At 32.3% G+C, this 18604-nt stretch overlaps 1 protein-coding gene across 4 annotated transcripts in view; it reads right to left on the bottom strand.

Moving 5' to 3' along the window:
- The window catches only part of LOC148282248 (ras-related and estrogen-regulated growth inhibitor), a 106832-nt gene extending 88641 nt beyond the window's left edge, over nt 1-18191 (bottom strand). Inside the window, exons 1-2 of one of the 4 annotated variants that reach the window (XM_088225378.1) lie at nt 18016-18191; nt 3572-4078 (exon numbers count right to left, since the gene is read on the bottom strand). In XM_088225378.1, the coding sequence (XP_088081504.1) occupies nt 3572-3659 (88 nt within the window). In that variant the 5' untranslated portion in view covers nt 3660-4078; nt 18016-18191. Of the gene's footprint in view, nt 1-3571; nt 4079-6142; nt 6208-13333; nt 13516-17953 lie in introns of those variants that run through there. The other 3 variants (XM_088225376.1, XM_088225377.1, XM_088225379.1) reach the window with 3 other exon arrangements.
- Nucleotides 18192-18604: the final 413 nt, after the last annotated feature.

Raw genomic sequence — 18604 nt, forward strand, 5'->3', positions numbered from 1 at the left:
AATTATATTGTTAAGTGTCCTCGGCACGGGAAACCCCAGTGATGTCACATTATTTTTATTATTAATCATTGTTAATCATTGTTAATCATTGTTTATTATGTGTCTAATGGTGCATAGGGCACTGCATCGGTACACCAATCACAGCGTATCTTGATCATTTGTGTTACATGAAGGTAAGATGATCAGTCTTACGCTTCAGGTACCAGTCCAGAGACTATGAAAAATTATAGTGTGAAAACACCCTTTAAAATAAGTATTTTACATCAACGATGCCGGGAATCGAACCCGAGACCTCTTGTATGGCAGGCTAACGCGCTGACCATGACACCATGAGGCCAACAAAAATGTTAAAAAATGAATAACTAAATTAAAAAACAAAATAAGTACAAATATATTAATAGCATTTTTTAAAGGCAAAACAAAGAATTGAATATTGTATAATTTGAAGTTGAATGACGTATGACAATTACATTTTCTTCATTTGTTTCATTCTTTTAAATTCTTCGATTTTTCATGTGCCGTAGCTATTTTATCGTCCATTTTCGGGCAGATGAAGAATACAGTGGGATGTTTAAAATTTAAACGAAATCCTGGAAGACTACGTTTGACTCTCAACTCTCAGTTAAAGATTTAAAAAATAAAATTGGGTGAAGAAAAGTCCGACTCGCAGTTCAGTTGTTGTCACGTTCGCTCACCATTGTTGAACTACTAGGTTTGATTCTTGGGAAGGTTTTTTAAACTGCAATATTTCATTGTTTCTGGACTGGTGCCTAAAGTGTAGGACCGATCACCTTACCTTCATGTCACAGACTGTGACCTATGAACCACTGAGTGCAGTTCCACCGCTAGTTTAATTCCTAGGAGAGTCTAAAGTAGTTTTTTCTCTTTAAAACTCTCAAAACATAAACTTAAACTTCTTTAAAATTTTTTTTTAATTGAATCGGCATTTACTTCGTAATACTTCATTATAAATTATTATAAAAATAAAACTTTGTTATCAGTGTTACACAATTTTATTATTTTACAAGAACACAACTACAGTTTCGGGAGAGCACTCCTCCCACCGACGGGTGATATAAAACTAATATTATAAACACAGAATATTGTTCACAATGTCATCGAATCTAAATAAATACCATTTATATGCCAACACCTTAGATAAGAAAAAAAAACCCCTGCTCTAAGTTTCACTGATTAATCTGTTTATTTTTTGTTTAGATTCGATGACATTGTGAACAATATTCTGTGTTTATTATATTAGTTTAATATCACCCGTTGATGGGAGGACTGCTCTCCCGAAACTATAGTTGTGTTCTTGTAAAAGAATAAAATTGTGTAACACTGATAACAAAGTTTTATTTTAATAATAATTTCTTCTTTAAAACTCACCTGTTGATGCATTGCTCCTTTTTCAGCTAAAAAGGCAACAGCTGAAGGCACGATGCAGAAGCCCGGGTGAGGATCTACGCAACATCCTATCGGTGATAGGTAATAAAGAACTCACACGAGAGGTAGCATCATACATGGTCAATATAGTGCAGGCAATTGGTTAAATAAACCAAAGTAGGGAAGAAAATGCCGAACACTCCTCTAGTGGAACGGAAGGCATGTTGACTACTGCCCACAGGCCGGCTTCTCCTGAAGAGTTTTAAGTGGTTTCCTCTCCACATAAGCAAATGCTGAGAAGTTCCCGATTGGTCCACATAAATTTATCCCACCTGATCCTAACAGTTTAAATAAATTGAAAGAAATTAAATTGCAGAAAAATCCACCTTTTTATAAATAAACCTTGTTTATTATAAGCAAGGTAAATAATAAAGCAACTCCCATATAAAAATATGTATAAAAAGATAGTTTTTTAATGCAACATTTTTTTGCTAGCCATAGGTCCTGTCAGACAAACAGATCTGGTAGCTTCTTAAATTAAATTGATTATGTCTAGTAAATTTAATCTCAGTCTGTGAAAAATTCCCTTTTTTATTCAATCCAATAAAGTACGGATCGCGTATTTTTGGATTACCTTCTTTCAGCATAAAGATGCTAAGGCTACCAAATTACAGAGGGCTCCTGTGGGCAGTTTTTCTTGTTAAGCAACGAGATTTTTTTCCTCGTAAGTGGGCACCGCCAAGAAGACTAAAGTCTTCAGATACGGTGTGCGGTATGTGGTGAGCAAGCTGCCACTGGAGTGGAACCTGAAATGTGAGACTTCACCTTGCTTTCCTGTAACAGATGATCGAGGCACGCAGCATTCATATTAGCAATACATTGCCCTATGCACCATCAGATACGTGTAAGGGTTTAATGATGATGATGAGTTATTTTATTTAATTTTTCCGAAAATTTATTTTCTCTCCCCAAATTCTTTGAGGCAGCTTAATTAAACATGTTTTTTTAGTAAATTGATTCTGAGATCAAATTAATGGTAATTAATGACTGCATTTAAAAGCGCAATACGTTATTAATTTATATATAAATATATTAATGTTTTTTTAGTGTTGATTTATCTACAACTTTTGGTTTGTCGATTTAATTATTTTATGCCTTGTCGTAAAAGTATTTGTTTCCGTAACTTTAATGTTAATTTTAAACGGCGAATTTCAACAACAATTTTGCCTGTGTTTTTTTACTCTAATTCTACATGAGCCAAAATTTTCAGATAATTGCAGTTACTTGCGAATATGTGTTTATGACAGAAATGTTTATAAAACGTGATGTAAGCTATATGAAACCAATTTAACTATAAATTATTTTTGACTTTATGATGATCAAGTCATTACTGCCTGTCGAATTACTCTTGCGTTTGTGAGTTAATGATGAAATACGTTAATGTTGTAGTTACTACGGTAAATTTATGTTTTCGTATTTAGTTGTTTTCTTAAAACTCTCGCTGAGTAAGAACTATTTTTATTTAGATGTTGACTGACAAAACTAATACGTTTGTTAGTAAAAGTTGTTGGTGGGTGTTAATAGCAATTGATTATAGGAATCAGAGAAAAGTGATATTTAAATCAACAATTTTGTGCAACTTCACCGTCCGGTTTCATCGTTTTTGCGAAATCTTTATTAACATTTGTAAAAAATATAATATGTACACTTGAAAGCTATCACGAAAAATATTGCAGAGATCAAAACATTTCAAACAAATTCACCAAATTACCTACAAAAAAGAGCTCCAAGAATAATCCCGAGAAAAAAAAACAGATACAAAAGGGTATAGTCAATGCTAAATTACTGAATTAAAGTAATTACTCATTGTTAACAAAGAAAACCCCTTTGAGTTAATGATTTTGTTTAAAAAATCATTAAATCATTATTTTGGAAAACCCACAAAAAAATCTAAACTTTATTTGTAAATGCCAATAATAGTTTTACTAATTAAACACATTATTATAGTCAAACATAGCAAAACTCAAGAGAGACAATCAAATTAACCGATTGAAGTTTCACTCATCTTTTATTTTTGTAATCGTAAAACTTACTGACATTAAAAAGAAAAACACAGCCACCTCAAAAAGACAAAATATTTTACGTTTTAATTACCGAGTTTTATATCTAAAGAAAAATTACTTACCACTTTTTCCAACTGCTGGAGCTCCAATGACGGCAACTTTTACCTCAGAAAGGGAAGATTTTTTACGCCTAATCCCTCGTGACGTCATTTTAGACTCTATCTCACACCGCGAGTAGTGCTTCAGTATATTACACGCAGCCCGATCAAACAAAAACACTTGTTCGCGACAAGGTCTAGTCCAGTCCAATCAACTTAGAACACTTGTTCACGACAGGGTCTAGCCCAGTTCATTTGACTCCGAACACTTGTACACAACAGGATCTATTCCAGTCTAATCAATGCAACGCAAGTTTTTTTTTAAGTAATCCAAATAACACAAATCTCCCAAAAGCAGAGTAGGTTGCGCTAAAGCCTATCCACTATTTTGTCCAATCAAATCACTTTCATGTTTTGGGTCTCAGTACGAGAAACTTTTTTTAACACTCCAAGGCACAGTCAATAATATTTCTCTTGTTCACGCGTACATTTAATTATTTGCAAAGATGGTTTCACCGGGTAGGGGGAGTGCTATAATAATTGGACATGATAAAATGATTAGACTCTAGACACTAAATCGAATGATAAAAAATAACTCAATTTAATAATTTGTCTCCACTATAAAATACATACTCTTTTTGTGTGTTTTATTCTTAAAATGATGGCATTATATTTATTATTTTTTTTACAACAATTTTATAGATAGTCCATATTTCTTGGAGCGTATTTCAATCAATTGTCCCATAAAGTCAACACGACAAGTAAATTTTTTTAATAATTTATTGCCAAAAAAAAATTATGTTCAAAACTCGTTTATTTATCGTAGCTGCTCCAAATTTAATTTACTTTGTCCCCATTTAGATATTTTTAATACAAAATATTGTGACTTCAAAAAAATGTTTTTTGAAACACTGTAACATAAAACATTTGTCATTGTGTAATAAGTTTATGTTCCTTTAATTATGTTTATTTTATTATCATATCAAAATTTTGTATTGGTCAACTATATTATGAAAATCTCTCTCTTTCACTCTTTTTCCTCATCCCTTAACCTTCTTAAGAGCTCTTTTTTTTCTCATGTCTTATTTAATACATTATGTTTCTTTTTATTGTGTTACATGTTCTCTCATTATATTTTTGAAATATTTTAACTGGATGTAGGTACTATTTTTTTATATTTTGTATTATTTTATAACAACTGTTGTTTTTCCTTAATAAATAAAAATAAAAATAATTAGATTTAGAATGTCCAATTATGCCTTGTGGATGCCTTGCCTAATGAGCCTTCCCAGATTCAAAATTATGAATAACCGTTAAATCATATTTAATGCATTTTTACAGCGCTAAATGTGGATTTCAGAATAGCCCAATGAATCTACAGTCCATTTTGAATGCGAAAATTCATCATAGGATTTGGCGTCACAGCGTGTCGGTTGTTAGCGGTACAAAAATTGTTTTTCAACAAAAGAATGCCTTCTAGAGAGATCCCCGTTTTTCATACAAGTTGGGCAGAAACCGGAACGGTCACGCCACATGGTACCCTCCTACACTTTTACTGTGTGTTATTTTATAATATACCTATTATGAATTATGTAATAAATCTTCCAAAATCATATGCAAACTTTTTTTGTATTTTTAAATAGCCTCCACTTATTTTTAGAAAAGGCTAAGAATAACAAACTAGTCTTCTACCTGCAGCTGTTTCAGAGTCCAGAGCCCGTATTACAGTGGAAAATAAACGAAGTAACCTTTTATAATTGTCTGAACAGAAAAAATTCATATTCTGCATGAAAAACTTGATATGGTATTGTTTTTTTCTGACGTCTTAAACTACAGGTAACCGATGAAGATACTTCAAATTTTGTTCAAAATGCAACAATATTTTCTGTTTGTCCAGTTTTTTATAGACAAGAACGAGAAGATATAACTCCATTAATGATATCAATATATTACAACAGAGACAAAAAAATCTTAAAGAAGGAAATACAGAAGTTTAGGCATGTCATTGGCTGATGTAAATTGCCCACTTAAACCAGGCAATGAGAGGTAATCGGAGCTCTATGGAATTATTTTTATTTTACTTATGTTTATTTTTTATTTATAAATCATATAACACAAAGTATTTTACAAGTTTAATGCGTTGAATTACATTTCCAGGAGTTACAACAACTCAATTCGGGACATAAATAATATTAACATAAAAAAAATATCACATATTGAGAACAACAAAGAAAACACCTTTATAACTAAATATACCACAACAATATATACGTAAAAAACCTTTTCTTAAACAAGCAGAATAAATATGTTTAAAAAAATGCTTTAAAGAATAAAAAAAAGTAGTGAATCTACTAAGGGAGATAAGGTCAAAAACATCACATGCTATGCAGATGATGCAGCCATAGTGATGATGAGAACATATCCATCTCAGTAAGTAAACATCTGGATGCCTAAAAATGTCGTAGAGTACAATGAACACGTGATTATTGGAAACATAGTTCAGATATACAAAACGTGCGTCAGAGCGTTCATGGTGTATACAATAGAGGCGAGGATAGATAAAGAGAAAATAAAAAATATGAATGAATTAAGTACCTATACTAGCGAATCCGACAGACGTTGTTCTGCGCGAACGTTGGCTTGCCTGCTGTTACCTTGGAAAAAGACTTTTCATTGATAACCAGGTACCTAGGTATTTTTTTATGGTTGAATTTCAAAACATAAAATAATTCGTTTTCAAACATAGAATTCTTTTTGCAAATGTCAAACTCGGCTCTTCTCACCAACAGGGGTACACATTATTCATAATTTCAAGGTAAAATGGACGTTAAAACACTTCAAGGCAGCCTGGGACCAAACCAGTACAGGAACTTTGAAATATTCTAGAGTTATGACACCCTTTTACATAAATATTTTATATTAACAGCTCTTTAACTTCACTTGAATTAACAGGTGGAAAAAATGAAAAAATAATGTTCAAACATAGGAGACGCAAATTGTTTAATGTTTCACAGAACGCAAAGTGGCCACTCAAACCTGCCAACGACAAGTCATAAGCCTCGTAAATGCCCAGGCTTCCAAATTTATTTATTTTAAATGTTTTCTATCTTTGTTGCCAATTGTAAAACTTATTGACTCCTAAGGGATCGCCCCCTTGGTATCAGAAGCGTAAGACTGGCCATATTTTTATTTATTTATATATTTATACTTTTACATTGTTTGTATTATTTATTTTTTATACAGAATTGTGTTTCCTTGTCAACGGAAACATTTTACAATAATAATAATAATAACTCAAATATTGTAATAAAAACCAACTGGTCCAAGAAGAAGTTTAAAAATTGGAAAATTTATTTCAGGCGTTGCCTAGTATGTGAAATTATTCAGTCAGATGAATCTCTTATTTAATCAACCTAATTAACATGTTAAACATAATATGCAATATAAACAAAAATAATCATAAAAAACTAAACAAATTGACAAATCGACAAATTGAAAACAAATCGAAAAGACTAGTAGACCAAATTTCATAAACAGGACACAAATTTTTACCTATTTGGCTTGATCGTCTCATTGATCCGTGCCATCGATATTGCCTTCATGTAACAAAAATGATCGAGATACGCTGCGATTTGTCTACAATGTAGTGCCCTATGCACCATTAAGGGGCGGAAAGGGTGACGATATTTTTCTATAAAGTTGTAAATAATCTTCTCGGTGTTCCTGATTTGGTCAAATGTATCTATTTTAATGTGCCTGGTAGACTAATGAGACATCATATTTATTTAAGATAGATCAATAAATCAAAGTCGAATTCACACACAATTTCTCTGATCCGAAAATTCACTCTCTCGGGAACAAATACACTGATGACCAAAAAATATATTAGGGTATCAGAAGTAAACTTAGAAATCTCCATTGAAGGAGTTACTGAGGTATTTGCGAAAAACTTTGAAAAAAAAATTGTGAGATTTCTAATAATTGTGCTGCACTCACTCAATGGAGAATGCTTAGTTAGCGGTGTCAAGTAGTATAATTGCTATCTGTTTTAGCAAGATTTAGAGATGGTTTTGAATTACGCTATTATTAAAGTTAAAAAAAATTAAGTATTGTTTATTTTGACATCAATATCTCATTTTCCGTTTTTGGTGGAGATTACTAAGTTTGTTTCTTATATTCACATACAAGTGTTAACTTGCTCCCTCTTTATTAAACTTCCAGAGCCAATTATTCTCCAAAAAATGTAATAATAATAAAGTTTTTTTTTTTTTAAATTGAAATTTTTAATTGTATTTTATGTTTGTAAATTATAAAAAAAGCCCTTTAAGCGTTAATAAATTAATAAATATTTTGTCTTAGTAATGTGTAGACATGATTTTAATATGGACATCTCATATAAGATTAACTTATATTAGAAATATGAAAATCTTCCAAAAATTATGGAACTAATAAAATTATTACGTATTACGTATTGCGCATTCCTAAAAACAAATTTTGATTCAGAAAATGAATCGTGTGATAATCGGTTTTTTTAAATCCTGAAATAGGGCACACAAACATATTCTTGTGTTTTTATAACAACAATGTAAATATATTACATATATTTGTATTGCAAAAGGAATGTTTTCTGTAATTAAGCGCTTGCTTTCATAATATTATCTAAACGTCCATTTTACCTTGGAGTGTTTGAAATACCGAGTTGTCTTAAAATAATTTTTAGTCCCGGAATTCAGCATCTCCGGCACACTTGTTAGGGAACAGTATTTTCGTACAAAAACAAATAAATCTATAGGTGGGTAGAGAGGATAGCACGCCTTTCCATAAAGAACTCGCTTCCTCCATTATTATGCATATTATTATGAACGCACGCCAATAGTAAATACTTTTTAAATGTCCGTCTTTTGATATGTTATGTCACGCTATTGTTTTCATACAAAAAAAACTTCAATCTGTCATCGTCATTCCCCTTCCACACCCAATGGTGCATAGGGCATTGCATTGGTACATCAATCGTACCATATCTCTATCATATTTTGTTACATGAAGGTAAGATGATCAATTTTTACGGTTCAGGTGCCAGTCCGGGGACTAAACACATTGTCAACACTTGTGTAAAAACACATTCTTAATTAAACATTTCATGTCTACCATATCAAAAATCGAACCCAAGACCTCTTGCATGGAAGGCAAACGCGCTGACCACTACACCACGTAGCAAAAAAATCTTCAAAAAAACTTTATGTTTAACAGTATCTTATTTAAACAGACCGTATTTGTTAATTATTTATATTTAATACTGTATGAGATAATTAGAATACGTACGCACAACAGTATTTTTTTTACTCTTAATATTTTAAGTATGTCCAAATATTTGAGGACAAGACTGAATTCCAACTCATATATATCTAGAAAGGTAGATAATATTTTCGAAATACATAAAAAACACCACATTGCTTATTTTTGGACTACCATATTCTTTTTTTTTCCAGAAATAAAATAAATATTTAACCAAAATAAATCAATATTAAAAGACTCGACTTCCTTATTTGCAAAAATGTTCTTCATTTCCGAAGTAATAAATTATGTCGTTTTATTTGACGGAGGCGAAAACAACGGAATACGATATTATAAACGATTATGTAATAACACGTTCACTGCCAGTCTACAATAGTTCAATCTCAAAAGAAATTACACGTTTCATTATCATATTGGCTCGGAGGTTAAATCATAAAACGTAAAAATGATAACTCCTCCGGAGCTGGCATATGAATTAAAAACTGTTACCCAACTAAGTAAACTTGTTAAACGGTAAACATTGTTATATTTATGGTAAACCTTTATTTAACATGTCTTGTTAGGTTCTACATATTACCAACAATTATTAACATGTCGACATTCTCGCCTCCCTGCTTTTTAACACAAATATTTTACTCAATTTAAAAATATTGTGTACGTCATGTTGTACATTCTGCGGTTTGATTTTATAATGAACAAAGAAATAAGAAAACGAACATCACGCGGATTCCTCGTTAGAGTTTTTGACCCAGTTGCACTACAAAGGGTTATGATAAAATTTCAATAATTATTCTTGCCTTTTTGCTAACTAATTCGACATTGCGACTAAAACGCTAGTTAACTTAGTTAACTAAGTAACTAGGTTTTTTAACTTGGGTGACTTTATCTTGCAATTTGCCCCTTGGGCAATTTGCAATTTGCCCCTTTTTGCTAAATAATTTGACATTGTGACAACATCGCACCAATTAGTTTTTCGAACTGCATTTAAGTAACATTTTTCGTGGAATTAGCCCCTAGTGCAATTTTCGATTTGCACCTTTTTGCTAATTAATTTTAAATTGTTAGGAAAACGCACCAATTAGTTTTTTGAACATAAGTATCTTTTTTGTGCAATTTACCCCTAGTACAATTTGCGATTTGCCCCCTTTTGCTAACTAATTTTACATTATGACAAAATTGCACCGATAAGCTTTTCTAACTTCGGTAACTTTTTCGTGCAATTTGCCCCTAGTAAGATAAGCAATTCGTCTCTTTTTGTTTACTTATTTTCATTGTGACAAAAACGCACCAATTAGTTCTTTGAACTTAAGTAACTTCTTTCGTTCGATTTGCCCCTAGTGCAATTAGCAATTTGGCCCTTTTCGCTAACCAAGTAATTAGTTTTTTTGACTTAAGTACCTTTTTCATTCAACTTTTCCTAGCTACGGTTGCCTTTCTTTACAAGGAGCATATTAATATTATCGTATTCGACTTACGTATATTGACGAGTGGCAGCATTCTTTAACTTAAAAGCACTCGACATTGACAATCGAATGAGATAACCTTCCTTCAACTGATAGATTTACTTCGGATAGAACACTCGCCATTTAACATTGAACGGTGAATGTTCTCATTCATTTTAACTTGTTTAGTTTAAATGAACCACATTGATAAATATTATGACGTTAGTGTTTCAGGAAATTTTAATATGACTGAATTTATTGTGTCGTGCTTCTCAAATACTGTTTTGCATTTTAACCCTCCCTTCCCGGTGATGTGTAGCTAGTACACATTGCATCTAATTACTTTAATATCTATGTAAATATCGGCCCCGTGGTGTAGTGATCAGCGCGTTTGCCTACCAAGCGAGAGGTCTCGGGTTCGATCCCCGATATGGTTGACATGAAATATTTATTCAAAAGGGTGTTTTTACAGTAAAATATATAGAGAACTGGTACCTTAAGGTATAATACTGATAATATATAATCCTTCATGAAATTTTTTTTTTTTATCAAGATACGTTGCAATTGGTGTATTAATGCAATGCCTTGTGCTCCATTAGGTGCAAATAGGAAATGATAATAATGATGAAATATCATAAAAACTTGGTTGAAATTTTCGATATGCCTTCGTTATACATTTATGTATTTGTTAAAATACTTATTCTGCACAGAAAAGGCATTTTATCAGAAATCGAAGAAAAATTTCCAATACAATCTAAAAGTTACCAATGAGTCGCATATCGCAGGGTGTGATGTAAAAGAGTATTGAATATACAACTATTCTACACACTCTTTGCTTATCTTTTTCGATACTACAGGTATATAAGGGATCAACAAAGGCAATTTCACGCGTCACACGAGCAAATAGCAAAGTTGCCAGTATTTCTATCAGACGCCAGTAGCCCCAGTAGCTCTCCGAGTTCCGTTTTACTAGTTTTAAACTAGTTTTCACTCCCTAGGATGTTACTAAGAACTACAACTTTTATAATTCATTCTCTTAAATGTTCTCTATCTCTTTTGTAATAAGTTAGTCTTACTTTTATTGATTTTTGCAAAAGTCAAAATTCTTCCGAATATGCTTTTTAAAAAAGTCATCTATGAAATCACGGTTCTCTATTTCGATTTCTAGAAACGCCGTATCGGGAACGATCTCGTAATTATCTGCACTAATTTGTAAAACCTCAAAATATTGTTGATCAAGCAGGTGGGTTTGGGAAAAGCTGTTTAATTTCGTATGTGCTTCCGATTTGATTCAGAACAATGCAGCCTTTTGTATTCTTGGTGTATTCTTCAAAAGCAAAAACCCTCGCGTCTTACAATGAATGTGTTTTACTAGTGCATACTTCCGGAACTCAATTGCGGAGCACAATATGTAACTGGGCGCCATAGAAGGAACAGTGCTAATGTAGCTTGCTATATAAAACAGACTCTAAAAAGTCAAGACAAAGGTAACAATGAGTATAATGGTTTGATATGGGAGAGCAACTTGCAACTCGACAAAGAACTAACTATTATTGTTGTCTAACGTTTTTAATTTTATTTTCATACTTTTCCAAAATAAGTTTCTTAAACCCCTTCTACTTCTAATACTACTGCGTCTTTTACACATAAAGGTAAGCAGAGAGGACGAACCACCCAGTGTTACCAACTCTACTGATTTTGGGAGCAATCTACTGATCTACTGAATCCGATGGTAATTCTAACGATTTGTCAAAAATTGAACAATAGGTTATTTTTATGAAACAACAGTAGCCACTCTCTCTCTCTCCCTGCCACTGTGAAAAGCGTGGCTACCCTTCACCCCCACGAGAACAAACGATGTGAAATGAATTTCTTAAATCTCCGTTTTTGGCAGCGTGGCTCGCCATAAGTTACAGTTTAATTCATTTTTGTGAAACTGTTCCAGTTGATAACGAATCAACCGATTTTAGGTTGATGAAAGTTGGCAACGCTGAAACTGCCCCACATGTCTATCCTGACATACATTCCTTGCTTCTTCCACATTCTCAAAGTATTTCGACAGAGATAAAAATGCAGAATTAGCAGAATAGTTAATGTTATAGTGTGTAAAGTGGCCACTCAAACCAGCCAATAACATATTGTTAGCCCTGTAAATGCCTAGACTTCCATATTCCGTTCTCAAAAATATTTTTCCCTTTCTGTTTGCAATAAATTGAAATATTAATAACTCCCTGAAACCCAGCCTTTTCACAAACATTTTGCTGTATTCAAAACAATGTTGATCTTCTACATTTATTCATCTTGTCATACGTTGTGTCTGCTCTTCACATGGTCAGACTTGATATTTTGGTTTATCTGATCACACCACGTCTTTCTTGGTCGGCCTGGATCTACGTAACTATTTATTCTCGTGTATAACTGTTTTACCATTATTTTGTCGTCTATTTGTTCTACCTAACCAAACCATCGTCATGACCCTTTCTCAATTCTTAAAAATTATTCCTGTCTGAGATTTGGACCTCGCTTAATTTCTTAGTTCTTAACACTATCATACATTGATTTCCCACTCATTCATTTAAGATATTGCATTTTGACTCTGCTTTCATCTTTTTAATTGCTTTTATTTATTTAAACTTGTATATCCAGTTAATATTTTATATGTATCATGGAAATATGTTTAATGTTCAAATTAAACAAAAAAATAGCTTTAGCTCAATTATTCATCAATAATTATTTTATTCCATTCAAGGCAATACAACTAATATTTTTTTTTACAATCTTTACTTTTAGCACTCGTAGGCCGATATAGAAATATTTTTCAACTCCCCCTGCGGATTTTCTTTTATCACCTCAATCGAGGTAAAACAATTTTCGCAAAGTGCTAATTTGGATTAATTAACATTCACTAGGAGCCAAATCAGATGAAAACGGTCCATAAGTAAGAGTGTTTACGTTGTTTTTAGCCAAATAATCTTGTACGAAAAGACATGTGCTAGACTGCAAATTATCGTCATGCAAAAACTAAGAGTTATCTTTCCATAAATCTTACCTGAACCCCGAATGCACAACGCCATGATATACTAATTGAAGAAAACTGTCAACATCCTTGATTTTTGAGCGATTTTGGCTCAGTTGGCAAGCACCACTCCGAAGATTGTCGACTTGTTTTCAAGTCATATTCATACACTTACGTGTCATCGCCCATAATTATGCGCTGAACTTAGGTATCTTCCATTGAAAGCTCTCTTCAGTGACAAATTTGTGTTGATCTTTTTGATGAAAAATTTAGCTAAATTTGCAGAACTCACCAAAAATCGACTAGTTTACATAGCTGCCACAAAAAACTGTATTCCAGATTGCGCTAAAAATGGACGTTTATGTCTATGACAGTCCTACCAACGTTACTAATACCTTAAGCACGGTTCTTTTAATTAACAAATAACATATTTTATTTGAACATACTTTCAAAATAAAAATATGTACAACTTTTGTGCACCGTCTTAGTTCTAATTTAAAAAAAGGGTTGGTACCTAAATCATGTTTGATAGTAATTATACTTTAATCAAAGAAACGAAAATAAATGTTAGGGCTTTTTTATTTATAAAAATTAATATTTTACCCACTTTTTTAAGGGAAAACACAATAAATAAAAATACCAAGATTTCCATATTCATTTTAGAAAAATTGATTTTAAAATTTTAGAAAATACCAGATTTGTAAATAATTATAAATTCATATAAATATTTTTATTCTATGGCTGTTTTTTATATTTCTATTCTAGACGGGTTGTGGTTCCTTGATTGTATCATAGAACAGAGGTCCAAGGTTCGAACCTCGTTTTCAAAAGCTTGTTTTTCATTTTCTAACACTGTTATTTACGACTAATTGAAAATGGCTTCAAAATTAATTTATCAACGTAAATCATTAGAACGCGAACATCTATTCATATAATATTTTTATTCTAGACCAATTATAACTTGTCGATAAAAACTGTCCTTTAAAATGATAATAAAGTTGTAAAATGGGGCTTAAGCTTCGATCCTCTAAACTGTGAGTCCGTGACACTACCACGGGACCACAACCAGTAGATTGATCTAAATCAATTCATCGATGCGAGTCCAGAAACAACTTTGAAATTTTACAGCGGAGACTCTTAGAAGCAATATTTCACGTCCTCCCGGCCAGGGATCTAACCTAGGGCCTCAAGAATGGTAAGCCAAAGCCTCAACCACTGCACAATGAGGGGACTTATCTCCATTCAATTTCCTATCTTGGGATTTTTTGGTTCTTTTTTGCATTCATCTGTATTCTTTATCCGCCCGGATGCAGAATTAATTGCAATTTTCGTTTATCTCTGAATCGATAGTTACTTATTTATGAATCGCATATGAATATTATATTTTGTTGTCAGTGTATTTCGGTACTTTGTATTACCTCAATGAAACATTACGTGATAGGTAATGCAGATCGGTTTCAATACAATTGGCCTTATTGAAATACGAATCACATCGAAACCAATTGTGAAACTCAGTGAAACAATGAAATTGCACGTATTTTCACGTTTAAAAAAAACTCATTTTATTTTGATTACTCGCGCTGAAAGAGTAATGCAGATTTTGTAAAAATGTATGCATGCGTAAGAATAAATAATTTGTTTATTTATTATATATACGACCTAAGCCAATAACAATAGTTACGTGAAACATACATACAAAAAACTGAACAAAAAGAACATAAAACTTTGTAGCAAAGACATGCAACCTGATACCGAGTTTTTGAAAATTTGATAAACCATCAGTACCAAAAAAAAAATAAAAAATTCGGTTGACAGACATTGGAAGTAAGGAATCTGAGAATTTATTGAGGATAGTAATTTAAATATTATACTATCCCATTAAATCATATATAAATTTATTGTATTTTCGCATGTGCATATATATTGTGTATGTATATGTGTATATATATGTATATGTATGTAAATGTATATGTATGTATGTAGTTTGTATGCTATATATCTGTATATTTAATTGTATTTTTACATTTAATGTAAACTGTACTATTTTTTTTTCTTTTCTTTTTTTTTGGGCTATAACTGTTTTTCTATTTCTTCAATATTATTTTTATTCATAGGAAACATATTCGAAAACCATATTTGCCGCAACAAATCGGTTTCTTATCACAGGCATTTGCCCATATAGGAAACGATTGAAACATTAGGCATACTAATATTTCTGGCTTGCCGACCCTTCATATACTGAGCCTACTCCTAGAACAAGCAGAATTTGCCAGAGTGTTTTTTGTGCCATTTTTGTAACAATGTATGTATAAACTAACAAATAAATAAAAACAAAGAAATAAATAAAAGCAATAAAATCACGGTACACAATATATTCATAAAGACGATAAATAAATAAAACTTCGAGCTAAACCATGAAAATCCTTCTTCATCCCGCACTGTTAATTTTGGATTTTTTTTCATGTCCGTTCATAAAAAATAATACATTTTTGTGCGTTAAACTGTAGACTCAACTGCTAGTCATAGGTAAAGTTTACAATTCAACTTTTGTTGTGTAATTAATTACATTTTGTGCCTTCATTTTGTTTAATTTTTTCATGTATGTTTGAGGATATTATTTTTATTTTTATTTTCTATATGGCACAAAATTTTATCTTTCTCATAATCTATTTGCAGATTTTTTGTTTTTTGAAAGTACTGTGTTATGCAAAGTTTATTTTTTTGTTTACATTATATTTCGAATGTTTATTTCTACAAAACATATATTTTTTGTAAAATGCACTTCGAGCCATGTATGTGAATAAATAAATAAACAATAATTACAGACTTTTTATTGAATGATCGCCATACTGTCAAAAATTTGGGTTTCTCTTCTCGCGTCTGAACGGAATAAAGAATACAAATATGTTTGCGAAATAGAACCAGAACCTTGGATTTGTAGTTTTGAAGTCGACGACATCGTTAAAATATCTGAAAATGAAATTGAGCTAGTAAAGTCCGCCTCGTAGTTAAGTGGTTGGCGCATTCGCTTACCATGGTTGAGGTCCCAGGTGACTGCTGCAGGATCAATGTGAAATGTTAATTTATGTATCACTGCAGTATTTTAGTATCCCTGGACTTGTAAGTGAAGCGTAAGCCTAGTCACCTTACATTTATATAACAGATGATTGAGATTCGTTGCATTAGGTGTTGCAATGTAGTGAAACTTTACAGACTGTAATATTTAACAATTGGAAAAATTAAAGAAGTATTGATACTTAAACATAGGCAGTATGTTGAAAATTGTGCAGTGGGTAAGGTAGTCACTTAAACCAACCAAATACAGGTTTTAAGAAGCACTTAAAATATTACATTCGCCAAAATATTATTTATCCCTGTCATATCTTTCAATTCTGGTTGTTTAGGGGGTAAAATCCATTTGTCTACAAACATTTAGACATGCTCAAAATACTGTTGAATAATTTACCGAATGTTCACTACACCAAAGACAAATTAAAAATCAACTCAAAAAAAAAATTCTTATAAGACGAGACATAAAATGCCTTGAACTAATATTATGTTAAAATAAGTCTAACGGGCTTTTATATTTGTAAATAAGTAAAAAAAATAAAATAGATAAAAAAAGATTGGCTGATCTTAGATTAAGATCCTGAGGATGAAAATCATGTGGGGATAAGTGAAGATGCTTGGATTTGCACTTCGAAACTCTAGATATTTCAATAATACTACTGCAATCCGCACATTGTATGATACACTTGTCCGCAGCATTCTAGAACACTGTTCCATAATTTGGGACCCTCCTGAGTCGACCCACATCCTTGAAATAGAGATGGTTCAAAATCGATTTTTGTGATACTTATATGTTAAATAAAATAATAAATATCCTCTCTTGTATCCATCATCATTTCTAGCAGGGAAGCTCTACTACAGCACCCGCGAATCTTGTCTTCAATTTTTTCTTGGGTAACATTTTTATAAGCTGATTTCTAAAAGCATATATATGATATAATCCAAATATACTGAGAGAGATCAATTTGTATGTTACCAATAATCATACTTGATCGAGATCTCTTGCACTGTTTTTCGCACTCACAAGCCGTACAAATGCAATTCAGAATTCATCTATTAATAGGTCAATTCGCTTGCTGAATACGGCTTCTGCGGATAACATGGATCAATCTATTTCATGGCAGTTTAGCAGCTATCTGCTTTCTTTAAATTAACTTTTTTCGGATATTTACAGTTTGCATTGCGTGTTGGATTACACAGCCTGTACAGCAATGCAGACTACGAATGTCAACTAAATAAATTAATTTATGTATTTAGTTATTTTTTTAATGTTTTTCCAACTGAAATATTTCATTGTTTCTGGACTGTCCCATGATTTTATGAAAAAATTTTTTTCTAAGAACACTTAAAATCGCGTTGCCAAAATTCAGCTCAACAAAAATCCCTCAGCGTTTGAAATGTTTTGAACTGAAATTCGTAGATACATAACTGCCGGAGTATATAAATTACACACGATAACGCCTCCCGTGTGGGGGTGCCCTGAAGTATTTATCGACCCAATAACATGCACTAAAAGTAAACAAAACACTCAAATTTCGATTCAAAATATTTGGGAGTATGCCAGATATATTTACAAAACACTACCAAATGTCCTCAATAAACGTTGTCTATCGCAATTAACAAATTACGGGGCATAAATTAATTACTCGAATGCCGTGAACCCCGACTGTTTTCAATTGTAAAGAAGTGTTCGGTTCAAAACGATATCGGAAAATTTCCCGGTAGTCTCGCAGCTGCTAAGTTAGTTGCGCGGTTATCCTACACTTGCGCGGTAAATGACATGATGCGCAGTTGTTTTCACGCCGGTCACAAGACGTCTACTGGCATCTAACATCTCTGCTTGCGGGAGCGTCGAAACGCCAGCGTCGAGACGTTAGCGCCGATGTCTAAAAATACAAAACGATGCTCAGAAATGTGGCAAAACTACTTGGTATGTCGTGTACGAAGCCGTGCAGAACTCCTAGAATTATCAAGATAAGTCATTAATTAAAGACGTTTCGAACGACATATGTTTGTTCATTATCATCATCATACGGGTTGTGGTTTTGTGGCTAGTGTCTCGGACTCACGGACAAAAAGTTTTTGGTTCGAATCCCACTTTACCCCAACTTGATTCCATTTTCTAATAGTGAGTTATTTACAACTCGTTGAAAATGGCCCTCAAAATCAAATATTTTGGTAAATCATAAGAACGCAAATATTTCTTCTTCTAAAAAAAAAACTTGTCCGCAACCA

Source organism: Micrasema longulum, unplaced genomic scaffold (assembly GCF_059751315.1).
Source record: "Micrasema longulum isolate JH-2025_06_02 unplaced genomic scaffold, ASM5975131v1 h1tg000354l, whole genome shotgun sequence".
In the NCBI taxonomy this organism is placed as follows: Eukaryota; Metazoa; Arthropoda; class Insecta; order Trichoptera; family Brachycentridae; genus Micrasema; species Micrasema longulum.